Below are 14,242 nucleotides of genomic sequence, written 5' to 3' on the forward strand. Positions count from 1 at the left end.
TTGTTTGTTTACTACTGATAAAAATATAAAGTTACGTATGTTATCTCCTTTCTTGTTCCACTTAAGATATTTTGCACCAAAATGAAGAAGTGCATTTGACATGACACATTTGTAGCCTATATATTATGAGTTCTTATTCACTACCATAATCATGGTTGATTTTGAGCCAATTCCATTAAAAATATGCTTGTGCTAATTCTCGTAAGCACATACATACGGTAAGCAAAATAACTATGTTTGAATTAAACACCGATGGGCTAAGGTATTGGTAACTTACTTTTGAATGCAAACAGCTAGCTTCATAGAAAAGAAAATACAGCACTTCTATATTTCAGATATGTCACATTTAGCATGTTACGCGTGGGCCACTCATGATATAGAAAACAATTTATATGCATAATACAAAAAGAAAATGTTCATAAATACAGTATATGTTTATTACAATACAGCAATAAGTGTACAGAAAGGTTTTTTATTATATTGTTTTAAATAGTCATTAAAATGTTGTCACAATGTTTGGAGGCTCTTCAAGACATGAGTGAAGAAGAACTTATCGTACAATATTTTTGATGAGGTATGTTTAACTACACTTAATACTTTTGCAGCTTACTCGTTAACAATTCTCCGCAACAGCATAATCTGTTAACCGGGTTATTGTGATTATTCTTGTATTTTTTGTTTTTGTCTTTTTGCATGTATGGTAATTAATATGGATAGCCGAGTGGTGAGAACCCTGGAACGGCAATCGAAAGGGCGCCGGTTCGACACCGCTCGAGCATGCGGCTGTGTCTGTGGCAGGACACTTAAAGGCATGCCTGAAGATGGACACGAAGATTGGCTTCCTTCTTCCCGTCCACTTAATCTAAATCTTCAACCACCGGGTGTAAGCCTGGATACGACAAACAAAAAATATGGACTTATTGGTCTGATGCAAATAAATAGTAATAATCATATTATCAATATCAAATTTGGAAATGTAGCCAATGAAATACATAACTGCAGGTTGAAAAAGTTAGCTTTCGAAAGCATGATAGGCAATATACATGGGGGCACCTTGACTTAGATAACCGCATGGTTTTTTCGGTGCCTCCATGGTGTAGTTTCCATATCAAAAAAGCGATTTGTTATATCTACTGATGTGTACATTGAAAATGAATGTGGAGCTATACCGAAATAAACTTGATTGATTGATACACCATTATGATGGTGCTACTATAGAAGTGCATTAATTCAATAATTCCGTAGCTACTAGCTATATTTACATTTTAAGGTACCGGTAATGAACCTTCTTTGGGTGCCATTTTTTGCATTTGAACGTGACTTATTTTACACAAAACATATGCATTACATTACTGGTATGCTAAAGAACTATGGCATCAAATGGCCACCCAAGTTCGGAGAGATTAATTGCACTTGCGGAAGGTGATCCATTACTGAATTTATTTGTATTTTACAGTTGAATGAAGATTTGGAAGGTGGAAGTTCGCCTATGACGGGGATATTCCCTTCGAAAAGTGGGGTATTACACCGACATATTGCGCGCAATGAAATTAACAACCTTAATCTGCCTAAAACATATCATGACTATTGTGAAGAAAGCTTATTGCCGGACTTGGACTGTGCAAGGTGTACAGCAATCCATACAGAAACCCTCTACGAAGGCGCTTTTGAAGAACTTTTCTAGGCCCTTACTATGTTGACGTGTATTGTTTTCGCTGTGATGGTCAAAAAAAAAAAAAAACTGAACTTAAGTGCTGTATGCGTAGCCTATGAGAAGTCATATTTTTTGCTACAAGACTTTTTACATGGTAGAAAAAAAACAGCTAACCAATCGCATAAGCTGAACAGCAAACATTGAAGGAGAATTCCTGTTGTATTTTGTCATCCGTTTTTGATTTGTACAATAAACATCACAGCATACTTTCATCGTATGCTTTTCAAGCTGATTTCATAGCACATTACTTTGAAGAATAAAATAGGCTTTTAGGCGGGTCAATATAAGGTTTGACCCCAAAAAAATTTATACAAAAGGTTTTATTGTTCTAAGTGTATGATTAGGTTGTACTATACCCCAGAAAAAAAGTATATAAAAATCTGACCCCGGGAAAGTGGTCAATTAAATAATTTGAAAATGGTGACCCCCCAAATTTTTCAATGTACACAAAATTTTTTTTTACTTCAATTAACACACTATAAATGTATTAAACACATATAAACATGGTATCTATGCACCAAATGAACATATCAGAATCCGTCTGTGATGTCATTATGATGTCATGGAAGACATAGGCGTAGATTTTTTAACATGTAAGAAAAAATCTGAGGGGGCAAGATGATAAAAAGTGTGAAATATGTACCCAAATTTGAACAATTCCATAAAATTACACTGTCAAAGCTACAAAAAAGAACAAAAAAACAGGGTGGCTGCCCCCTCAAACAGTTTCTACAGGGGGGCGCGCCCCCCTGCCTCCCGGGAATCGACGCCTATGATGGAAGAGTATATGCACTAAACGTCAGTAGATGAAGTACCATTTTTCAAGTTATGATTGTTACATACTGTACTAGTAGTCGTCACAATTATCATCGGTACTGTCTGTGTCGTCTTGATCCAATGGAAGGACATTGTTTGGGTTTTCACAGGACACAAGTTGGCATTGTCCACAAGCAGAGGTACACGGAAATCCGTACCTCCTACATGTACATCGCCGTGTTGTGCAAGCGATCGTGCAATTACAATGCATAATCTTTAACAGATTGTCCGGTGCAGGGTTTTTCAGAGTCATTACTGGTGCGAATTGTTTGTCCTCAATCTTCCAACCCCAGCCAGTAGGGTCCAAATTGCTTTCTAGTCCTAACCATATCTGTTGACACCAATATCAACGTGATTCTATTTAATGAATAAAGCACTAACAAATAACACTAAAAATGCAGACAGTTACAATACAAATAAAAAATGGAAATGTACTTTGTGGGGTAGCCGACAATAGCACATGTGAGTGCCAAACCAAATGATCCCAAGTTATGATCAAGAAGGCCCAACCCACCCAAATACTACAACTAACTGAGCTAACAAAAAAACCAACCCAGGCTAGCTCAGAAGAAAAAGAGAGGGGAAAAATGGCAACTCCAATCCAGAGTTTCATATGCCACAGATTACTTGCAAGTCAATGTTCAGAGCTTAGTTCAATTGTCCAAATGCTTTAAGTCTGTTATATCTGTTTATCTGATTTTTAAACATTAAGGTTAAGTGCTGCAAAATAAATAAACATGTGATAAGGAGGGAGGAAGGAAGTTTTCTTAGAAAGGCACTAGATCTAAAGGTGGATGGGAAGAGGAAACGCGGTCGTCCAAGAAGAACGTGGAAACAACAAGTGAAGGATGATTTTAAAAAAGTCGGACTGAAGGAGGAAGATGCAAGGGACAGGGTGAAATGGAGAGAAGGGATTAGAACAATTGCTGCGCGGAAACAATCGGCCACCCCCACTAGTGGGGAACAAACCGACGATGGATTATGATGATGATGAGTTAGCACAAACCTTTTGAGAGAAGCCACGCTGGGAGTCGAAGAGGCCATGCAGTGAACTTTAGCACACCCTCATGCTAGGGTAGTTCACACAAAAAGAGATTCAACAGATTCTGCACGCCAGAGATTGTTATGTTTTAGTGGCGGCAGCAGAGAGCAATACGAAGTGTCAAAAAAGGGGCAATTCTTCAAGCGGATTCTACACCGGCCCCAATATAACTGTACCAAACAGATTATATTCATATTAAGACGCTTGACACAACACAATGGCCGACCCCAGCAGTGACAAGTAGGACTGAGAACAGCTAGATGAGCACAAAGAGGAATGGTTAGATAAACGATAAAATTTAAAATGTGAAGGCTACCCCTACAACGAGTAGATACAATTGCAGCAATAAACTTGATGCGGCATGTGACATAGTAAAAAACACAAAAAAAAAAATAGAAGGCAAGCAAGTTCAAAAGTTCTGATTCAGACAAATGTTCTGTTGATTCCGTCGCTCGTCGAAGGCCGAAAGTCTGAATCATAAGAGTACACACAAATAATACAGTAATTATAAACAAATGTCCTGTGCATTCCGTCGTCGAAAGGTCGAGACTATGAAGGTTTACACGAAAGGCATGGTTTTCAAATAAATGTCCTTTTCATTCCGTTGTTGTCGAAAGGTCTAACACAGGAGTGTCGACACAAAAGGCATGATTTCAACAAATGTCCTGATCAATCCGATGCCTCCAATAGGCAAAGTTTGCGGATGTCCCTATTGTATGACGATGCCGCGGTCTTTACTCGTACTGTTCGAACATGACCGTCTGACCCGGGAAATACCTCCTCTACTCGGGCTTTGGGCCACATACCCCTTTTCAAGCACTCGTCTTTCACAAGTACAATGTCCCCAACCTGCAAGTTGCGCTTGGGTTGCAACCACTTTTGCCGAACTTGAAGAGTAGGCAAATAGTCTTTCAGCCACCTACTCCAAAACTGGTCAGCTAACCAATTTGCCAGACGCCACGAACGACGGTAGCCGTCTGCTTCGATAAATACATCGGTAGGTAGAGATGCAGCCAATCGTCCGGTCAACAACGAGCTTGGAGTCAAAGCTTCCAGGTCGTCAGGATCAGAAGTAACTGAGGTCAAAGGACGATTATTGATGATGCGCTCGACCTCGGTCATGAATGTGATGAGGCTCTCGTCATCTAGTGAACGTTCTTCAGTCAGCGAGAGCATAATCTTGCGGACGGTACGAATCATACGCTCCCAGACACCTCCTTGGTGACTAGCACCGGGCGGATTAAAACTCCACTGCGTACCGTGTTGACTGAACTTCTTGTGGATGATGCTGTTATTCCATCGTTGTATTCCTTCTTTTAGTTCTCTGGCCGCACCGACAAAGTTTGTACCGTTATCGGACACGATCTTCTCTGGTGTTCCTCGACGGTTGGTGAATCGTTGATATGCCAGCAGGAATGAATGGGTGGAAAGGGAATGTGAAATCTCTATGTGAATGGCACGGGTGGCCATGCACGAAAAAATGCAACCATAACGTTTTACCCAGCTACGACCTAACTTAACCATAATTGGACCCATGTAGTCGACACCCACACATGCAAATGCCGGCTTACCTGGAGTAACACGAAACTCAGGCAATGGCGCCATAATCTGCTCACCAGCAACAACGTTTCGAAGACGACACTTTCTACAAGCGTGCAAAACACGTCGAACTACAGAGTGACCACGAACAATCCAAAATAACTCTCTACTGGCAGCAAGTGTGTGTAGGGCACCCATGTGACCCTCACGTTGGTGGTAAAACTCAATAATTAAATTCGTAACATGGTGCTTACTAGGCAAAATAACAGGGTGTTTAACATCCTGAGAGACAGGGGACTTGTGCAATCTGCCACCAACTCTAAGCACACCATGAACCACCACAGGGGACAGCCTTTTAACAGAGGAAGTTTTCAACACAGTTTGAGATCCACCCACACCAAACTCATTACAATTCTGGAGCGAACTCATCTCCAAAGGAAATGCTTCTTTTTGCACTGCCTTTACAATCTCAATTGTGGCAGTTTCTAACTCAGATACCGATAAGTCGCCCTTGAGATTTACAGATGCACCTGATTGATTGGGAAGCTCAGTCTTTGACCTCAGGTATCGCCGAAACCGCAATATCCAAGCAACTGCCCTCTTTAGACGAACAAACGAAGAGAAATAGTTTAACAAGCGATTGAGAGGGGACCCTCCAATAGGTTCCTCAGTTTCAGTTGCATTCACTCGGTACATGTTTTTGATCTCAGGGTCATCTTCAGGTAAAGGAACCAAAGTTTCAGGACCGGCTGGCCAAAACTCGTCACTGAGTTGCAAGAAGTCTGGTCCTTTAAACCACAGGTCAGCTTTGGAAAGCTTGTCTGGACCAAGACCACGAGACGCAATATCTGCTGGGTTTTCTTTGGTTCCAACGTGACGCCACTGTGATGGTTCTGACCCAGCATGAATTGCTGCAACCCTGTTTGCCACAAAAACTTGAAACCTTCTAGCAGTGTTCCTAATGTACTGTAGTACAGATGTGGAGTCAGTCCAAAAGAAAGTCCTATCAATCTTCAAATCAAGCTCATTTTTCACTGAGCGAACCAAATTGACACCAATCACCGCAGCTGACAGCTCTAACCTCGGAACAGTCATGGGCTTCACTGGAGTCACTCGTGACTTCCCCATGACAAAGGCACAATGCACATTTCCACTCTTGTCCACCATCCTCAAGTACACAACTGCGCCATAACCGATATTACTTGCATCACAGAAACAATGCAATTCTGTCACAATAGGTTTGAACTGTGCTGGACGAAAACACCGACTTACTTTCAAGTCTTGCAGTGCTGGCAAACATCTTACCCACTCTTGCCAAGCTAAGGCTTTAATTTCAGGTATTGGATCATCCCAACCCAGGCCACTGATGCATAAATCCTGCATGATACGTTTTGCAGGCAACAAGAATGGCTGCACAAATCCCAAAGGATCGTAGACCTGGCTGACCATTGATAAAATGCCACGGCGTGTCACTGGCTTTTGTTGCACATTGATCTTCACTCCAAAATTGTCATAAAGTGTGTTCCACTGCACTCCTAAGGTACGCTCAACAGGACCCTCGTCTAGATGTAGATCTAAAGAAGGTTTCACCACACACTCATCAGGCAAAGACTCCACCACTTCTTCCGAGTTACTAATGAATTTAGTAAGCACAAAACCACTTTGCTGCAGTAAGTCTTTAATTTCCAGAACAACTCTTTTAGCATCCTCAGATGTCTCAAAGGATTTAAGGAAGTCATCAACATAAAAATTACTTTTTATGGCATTCACTGCCTCTTGGCTGGCCCCTAACTCATTGTCTTCTGCCACTTTTCTGAGTGCAAAGCCACAGCAACTAGGGGAGGATGTTGCACCAAATAGATGTACCAACATTTGGTAGTCTTGAGGAGGTAAAGAAAGATCATTATTAGGCCACCACAAAAAACGCAAGCTGTCACAGTCATCTGGCTTCACCCTCACCTGGTGGAACATACTTTTAATATCTGCAACTACTACAACTGGCTGCTGCCTGAACCGAAGGAGAACTCCAACCAAATTGCTAGTCAAGTCTGGGCCTTGAAGCAGATTCTCATTCAGGGAAGTTCCTTTGAACTTTGCGGCACAGTCAAAAACCACTCTGAACTTCCCTCCAGTGGAATGGTGGGGTATGTACCAAGTTTTGGATGAGGGAGAAAGTAAATCATTTGGTACTGGACGGGCATGACCATTTTCTACATATTCCTGGATCTTTTCCTTGTAAAGCTCAAACAAGTCATTGTCCTTTAAAAACCTGTGTCTCAGCTGGTTCAGTCTTTTCTCAGCAAGCGATCTATTGTATGGAAGATTTACATGGCCATTCTTCCAGGGCAAGGCAATTTCATAGTGTCCATCAACCTTTAACACCGAATCCTCCATTATGGCTAGAGCTTCTTTGTCTTCAACTGATGGCGCTACTTCGACTACACCAGCATCTTTAAAATCTGTGTTATACATTTGCTCCATTTGTTGATGGAGCAAGACATTTTCACTCCTAACAAAGTTTAGGTGCACCATAGATTCTGGATTTTCAACGCCAGTGGGACCAACTAATGCCCAACCTAATCCTGACCGACATGCTACTGGCTCATTACTTCTGCCTTGACGGAACTCTGTAGCAATGTGCGCTGCCTGGACATCTGCACCAATTAAGATATCAATTTTCCTTTGGTCCAACATAGGAAAGTCCAGACCATGAAGATGGGCATGACGCTCTACAATGTCGTTGGAGGGGATGCTGCTTTCCAAGTCTGGCAAGCTTGGTACTGCTAACACATCAGCTAAAGGGATGACCTTTTGTTCTCTAATGCCCCTTGCTGACAGTTTGAGCTTGAATCCTTCTTGTTGGGTTGTCCCATTTACAGTTGAAAGGGAATACCCAACTCTCTTGCCGCTGCTTCCAAGCTTCTTCATCAAACTCATGGTGCACAAAGTGGAGTTTGAACCTTCGTCCAGAAATGCATACGTGTTCACACATTTCTGAGAGTCAGATCCCCACACAGCCACTGGGACTACCTTAAGTCTCACCTCACCATGTATAGAGTGTTGCAAAGTGGTGGTACTACACACTTTCTTCTCTGGTGCTGCATTGGACACAACACCGGCCCCATGAGGACTCTTGGCATTCGAGCTTGGGCTATGATTCCTACGTCCATCCTGGCTAGACTGATGTAGCAAGGTGTGGTGCTTCTGTCTACAAATTTGGCATGTCCTGGACGAAGGGCACCTTCTGACAAAATGGTTTCCAAGACAATTAAGGCAATGCTTGCTGGACCAAATTAGCTTCCACCTATCAGGTCCAGACTTGTCTTTGAAGGTTTGACAATTCCAGACTTGATGTGCACCTTTACAAGCCAAACACCTCGTAGAGTCTCTGACTTCCTTCGATTGACCAGCCTCTGCATTCTGCGCTACGACAGTTTGATTCAAGAATGTTGAAACTCTACGTGGTTGTCTAGCAGTGGGTGCGACAGTACTTGATGCCTTTTCTTTTCTTCTTCCAACGAGCTGTCCAAGGAAACTTCTATCTGCCTGGGCCTTCCTCTGAACAAACTGAGAGAGCTGAGAAAAGGTCACAGCTTGTCCTCTTTCCAATTGATGGCTGACAGAAGATACAAACTTGTCTTGCATATAGATAGGGAGTCGACCAAATATGGAGCCAATGACTTGTTGTGTATCTAGACCTGAATTGGGAAAGTCACTGCAAGCAATCTCACAGCTACGCATGTCCCTAGCTAACTTAACAATACTCTCTGCATCATTAGGTTTGATGGAAGCTCCCTCAGTTAACTTTCTAGTATAGGCACTTACAATGCTGTGCATTTGACCATAAGAGCTTTCCAAAATTCGCCTTGCTTCCAGGTAGCCCAAATCTGGAGAAGAGCTGAGGATGCAGTCTGCAATGCTTTCTCTTGCTTCACCAACACAGAAAGAAATTAACTTGTCTAGTTTTGTCGCTGCATCAATAACTCCCCGAATGGTGTATGCTTCAAAATGCCGGATGAAACGCCGATAGTCTTCTGGGGCACCATCAAACGGTTCCATGCTGGATTGGTTCCGATTTATGGAAGTAGTCATAGTGTACAATGCGTCAACAAGTCCATTGATGTCAGGTTCATGAGGTCTTCTGTCTTGAGAAATGGATGTCCAATTTTCATCTTGAGTTGATCTAATTCCAACAGAAGGAATTGAATTGAAAGCAGGCGGGCTCAAGCGAACAGGTTCCACTGGAAAATGTTCCATAGTATAGCCGGAGGGAGTCAAACGGCCAGGCCTACGTTCCTCTACTCTGGTCCTATTTAGTGACGGCTCTGAAGGGCCTACTTTATCGTATGTTACATAATGACTGCCTGTCTCACCCTGTTCACTATTTTGAAAATGATCACTGGACTGAGAAGGGGGCGGTGGCCGAGGAGGGTACATTTCCGACCTGTACTGAAGGCGATAACCAGCAGACCTCTCCTCTTCTTTTTGCTTCTTGTAGTCATTTGCAGCCTCCCTAGCTACACGAATTGCCCTCTCACGTATGTTTTGTTTGACAGCCACTCCAGGTTGCACAACTTGTCCAATAGTGGCTGGTGCTACAGAAGACTGGCGGAAGGTTTGGGCATTACTCGACGAGCTTGGCATTTTAGGACTAGTTTGCCCAGAAAGGCGGGCATCCATTTTATCTTTGCGCTTCTGTACTTCATCCCATCGCTGGCGAGCATCTTCCAATTCAACAAGGTATTCTTGCTTGACAGGGATTGCAAGCATGTATTGCGAACATGCCCCTATACACGACTGGTACGCTTTATTGTACTCACTTCGAAATTGTTTCACTTGATCCACACCAATCCCATCAGCTAAGGCACCCAAGACATCTCTTTCTCTTCTGGTGAGAAGACCCAAGTGAGACTGCCGTGTCTTTTTTAAGCTGTGCAGCTTTTCTGCCTGGTAGCCCTCTTCACTAGCTACATTTTGCTTAACCTGTGTCCCTATACTCTTTCGAGTATGCATACTTATATAATTACAATACCAAAAATTTACTTAAACACAGATGCCAAGTTATCACAACTACTGATACTTGAACAAAACAACCCAAATGTACTTAACAAAGAGGCAAATTAACTTTAACAACAGTGCAACCAATACACTAGAATAAGTCTACAGTATAAACACCAACTGTGTTTACCAAGGCAACTTAATCACAAGTTAACATACATACCGTACTAAAAAATCAAATACCTTACCAAGCTATTGTGACTAACCACACCAAAATGGTTTAACCAATGAACCAGAGTTAGGCAACAGTAGCAAAGGCAACAAATTAAACTTTCAATATTCTCAAAGACAAGCCAATTAAACTAACTACACACAAGAGTTCAGCCAATGAACTAGAGTTAGTTTACCAAACAATTACCTTGTTTAAAAATGATGTTGACACCAATATCAACGTGATTCTATTTAATGAATAAAGCACTAACAAATAACACTAAAAATGCAGACAGTTACAATACAAATAAAAAATGGAAATGTACTTTGTGGGGTAGCCGACAATAGCACATGTGAGTGCCAAACCAAATGATCCCAAGTTATGATCAAGAAGGCCCAACCCACCCAAATACTACAACTAACTGAGCTAACAAAAAAACCAACCCAGGCTAGCTCAGAAGAAAAAGAGAGGGGAAAAATGGCAACTCCAATCCAGAGTTTCATATGCCACAGATTACTTGCAAGTCAATGTTCAGAGCTTAGTTCAATTGTCCAAATGCTTTAAGTCTGTTATATCTGTTTATCTGATTTTTAAACATTAAGGTTAAGTGCTGCAAAATAAATAAACATAGTTAGCACAAACCTTTTGAGAGAAGCCACGCTGGGAGTCGAAGAGGCCATGCAGTGAACTTTAGCACACCCTCATGCTAGGGTAGTTCACACAAAAAGAGATTCAACAGATTCTGCACGCCAGAGATTGTTATGTTTTAGTGGCGGCAGCAGAGAGCAATACGAAGTGTCAAAAAAGGGGCAATTCTTCAAGCGGATTCTACAATATCATTATTTGATAGTAAGCACGCAGGGAATGGAATATTGTAGAAGATGCAGTTGGTGGGAGTCGGGCTGGCGCCACGAAGGATGACACTGAAACTACTTTCTTTTCCAACACAGAATGTCGCAAAGATGCCAGCGAATCGCTTTGCTTTCCAGCATAGAGTAGAACCATTGACTGTTTGCCATACTCTTCAATTGCATCCACCCTCTGGCCAGGTTTTGTAAATGCAAGTGCCAAGGATTCTAGCACTTTGTCGCCTTTGGTGGCTTTCTGAAAGAGTGTTCTCTTTCCTATTCCGAAGATTCGTGAGGTAGTATCGCATCCTGTAAACGCATGGATGAAGAGTAACTGAGAACATAGCTGTTGTCCGAGACATTCCTTTAGGGTATTAATATTGTACACCCTCTGATCTTTAGACCTCTTGTCCGAACGAAAATACATTGTCTTCTTCCGACTGTCCATATGATAGAGGAGAAGGATCAAGAGATCTGTGTCTTCTCCAACCACGGTTGTAGTGTGGTATTCAGGAGTCTGCTACTATTCGGTGAGTCCGATTCGGTGAGTTCCTAACCTCTAACCCCTAACCCTAAAACGGCAATGATAATTAGGCCACGGTACCCGATAATTTAAAAAAAAAAATTGAAAAAATCCCCCGCTAAGGGATCGGACTCACCGAATCGGACTCACCGAAACGGGCCATTCCGGGTATTCAGAAGCTGCAATAGCTGCCTGAACAATATCATAGTCGGCATCTCCTTCAGCGTTTATAACTGTGGGGCCTTTCTCTCGCAGTTTGTTGCTTATCATATTGATCAGCCCTTGCTTATTGCAGCCCTGTGACAAGAATTCCTCCTATTCATATTCGAGTTGCAGATGAGAATAAAAGAGAATGCATTCTTGAGACAATCTGTATGTTCCACAGACATACTGTACGTATATTGATGCTTACTCATCAAAGCAGAAGACTTGCTGTGACGTTTTCATAGTCCATAGAAAACCTGTACGAAATTTAAGTTTGCGCATTATCAGTCTGGAATGGCACGAAAAAGTTAAATCTTGTCAGCCTTCATTAAAACTCATACCTGGAAAAAAACTTTGTTCCAATTGCAGAATGAAAATTCAACAATTTATAGATACTTCTGGAAGAGCTTCTTCATCTAGTGAAAGCGATATACAATCACTGCAGGTAGATAGTGTCAGTAGTGACTCATTGAACATTTTAAATGAAAGTTTAGGCAATTTGGGTGAATCACCAGTGAAACTTCAAAATAGGTCAAGAAAGAGTATGTACCCTAAGTGACAAAATGTTGTTCTGGAATTTAGAATTTATCATTGTTGCTCAGATGGATCTAAGGCTTAAAATTTTTAAGTAGCAGGACCCATATTAGTTGAAAAACATAAATTTTTGGCACAATCTTGTTGTTGGCTCCTCTCCCTGAAAGTCATTGAGGAGGAGCCATTCCAAGTTGTTTAGTGGTTAAACCATGGCCTCCCCCACACAGCCACAAGCTTGGTCGCTTTTGTGGGATTTGTCCATAGGGTGGTTGTGTCCAGGGAAGTTGGGAGCTTGGGGCATTCAAATAGGTGTCTTGGATGTGTGGAGGGTGTTTTTGCATTGTTTGGCACAATCTTCTTCAATTATAATATTTAATGAGCCTATTTTAAATTATAAATATACAAAACATCACTAGGGGAACTTGGCATAGCGCACTTGCAATAAAAAAATAGTACTGATTTTCAGACACAAGCTTTTGTTTTCACTTTGTGAGGTGAAATACTCAATAAGCCATTAATTTTATTTCTGATATCAATTCTCCTTGAAAATACCTTTAAAATGATGCATTGCATGTGATTGTAACTAGTGAGTACCATGGGTTATTTATGATCAAAAATTATGTTCCGCATGATTGAGCACAATTGGGTTACTAATAAACATGAGGTTAAAGGTCAAAGGTGATGGTCAAGAGCTTTAGTTTTGAGTGATATGGCTGAAGAAGTAAATGTCCTACAATACCTGAAAATATCAATCAGTACAATTTTTTACAAGCTGGGAAATATCTTCCTATAGTTAAACTTGTGAAAGCGAAATGGACTTTACGCTTCAGCGATCACAAAAAGCAGTCAACTTTAAGTGGCCGTAACTTTTGTTTTAGTTGACCAATTTCAAAAAAAATTAGTTTTTTGAAATCAGAAAGAAAAGTTTTATCAGTGTGTGAATTTTCATTAAAATCTGAAACGGAGGGTTACGAAATCCCATTTTTCTGGATCACTTGACATGGAATGACCCAATAGTTATGTTAATTAACTACTTTCCCGGGGTCGGATTTTTGTAGACTTTTTTTCTGGGGTATAGTACAACCTAATCATACACTTGGAACAAAAAAACCTTTTGTATAAATTTTTTTGGGGTTGCCCCCATATTTTTCATATATTGACCCGCCTATTTCTATTAACATCGTAACTTAAATAAGGCGCAGTATGCCGGAGTAGTTAGTCTAATGTTCATTCTCGACATTAGATCTCTTCACTGCAGAGTACTTTACCATATCTAAAGTTTTGGTGGTACTGCTAAACATTCGAACTGTAGGCGCGGTATCACATTCAACTCTTTGACATTGTCGACCGAAGTAGTGTTCTGCACCAGCAGTAAATGTTTCTCAAATTATTGCTGGTAAGGACAGGCATCTGAAGCTTTACTTAGTAGCATCTTCTCTTTATTGACATCCCCAACTAAATCTGAAAATCAATGACCTATATCATAAATAACATTTAACAATGCATGTTACAATTAGCACACGTGTTCATCACTAATCTCATGCCAGATTAGTGAATATTCTCAATATACGAGTACATTAGCAGTGAGCACCATATGCTTATTGCTTAAATTTAAAAAAAAATTAGATGTGTGACACGTTACGTGATTCACTAGGCATAAGCTCTTAATTTTTACTAATGTCAACCATCATGACATACAACATAAAATTACACTATTTTATTATGTTGATCTTACCCGATGAAACTGTTTATCCCACTGTGCTGTTGAAACAGAAAATCTTTTGTTTTCACCACTTGGAACTTTGTACGTACA

At 41.0% G+C, this 14,242-nt stretch overlaps 1 protein-coding gene across 1 annotated transcript; it reads right to left on the reverse strand.

The window, feature by feature from the left end:
* Positions 1-1,891: 1,891 nt before the first annotated feature.
* Positions 1,892-10,124, reverse strand: LOC145776680 (uncharacterized). The gene has a single exon (XM_082587911.1). The coding sequence runs from the start codon at positions 10,122-10,124 to the stop codon at positions 4,242-4,244; it is 5,883 nt and encodes a 1,960-aa protein (XP_082444037.1). The 3' UTR covers positions 1,892-4,241.
* Positions 10,125-14,242: the final 4,118 nt, after the last annotated feature.

Source organism: Aplidium turbinatum, chromosome 9 (genome assembly GCF_918807975.1).
Source record: "Aplidium turbinatum chromosome 9, kaAplTurb1.1, whole genome shotgun sequence".
Classification (NCBI taxonomy): domain Eukaryota; kingdom Metazoa; phylum Chordata; class Ascidiacea; order Aplousobranchia; family Polyclinidae; genus Aplidium; species Aplidium turbinatum.

Bases quoted from the DNA above. Each gene is read 5' to 3' on its own strand.
- LOC145776680 (XM_082587911.1), bottom strand. From the start codon at position 10,124: ATGCATACTCGAAAGAGTATAGGGACACAGGTTAAGCAAAATGTAGCT.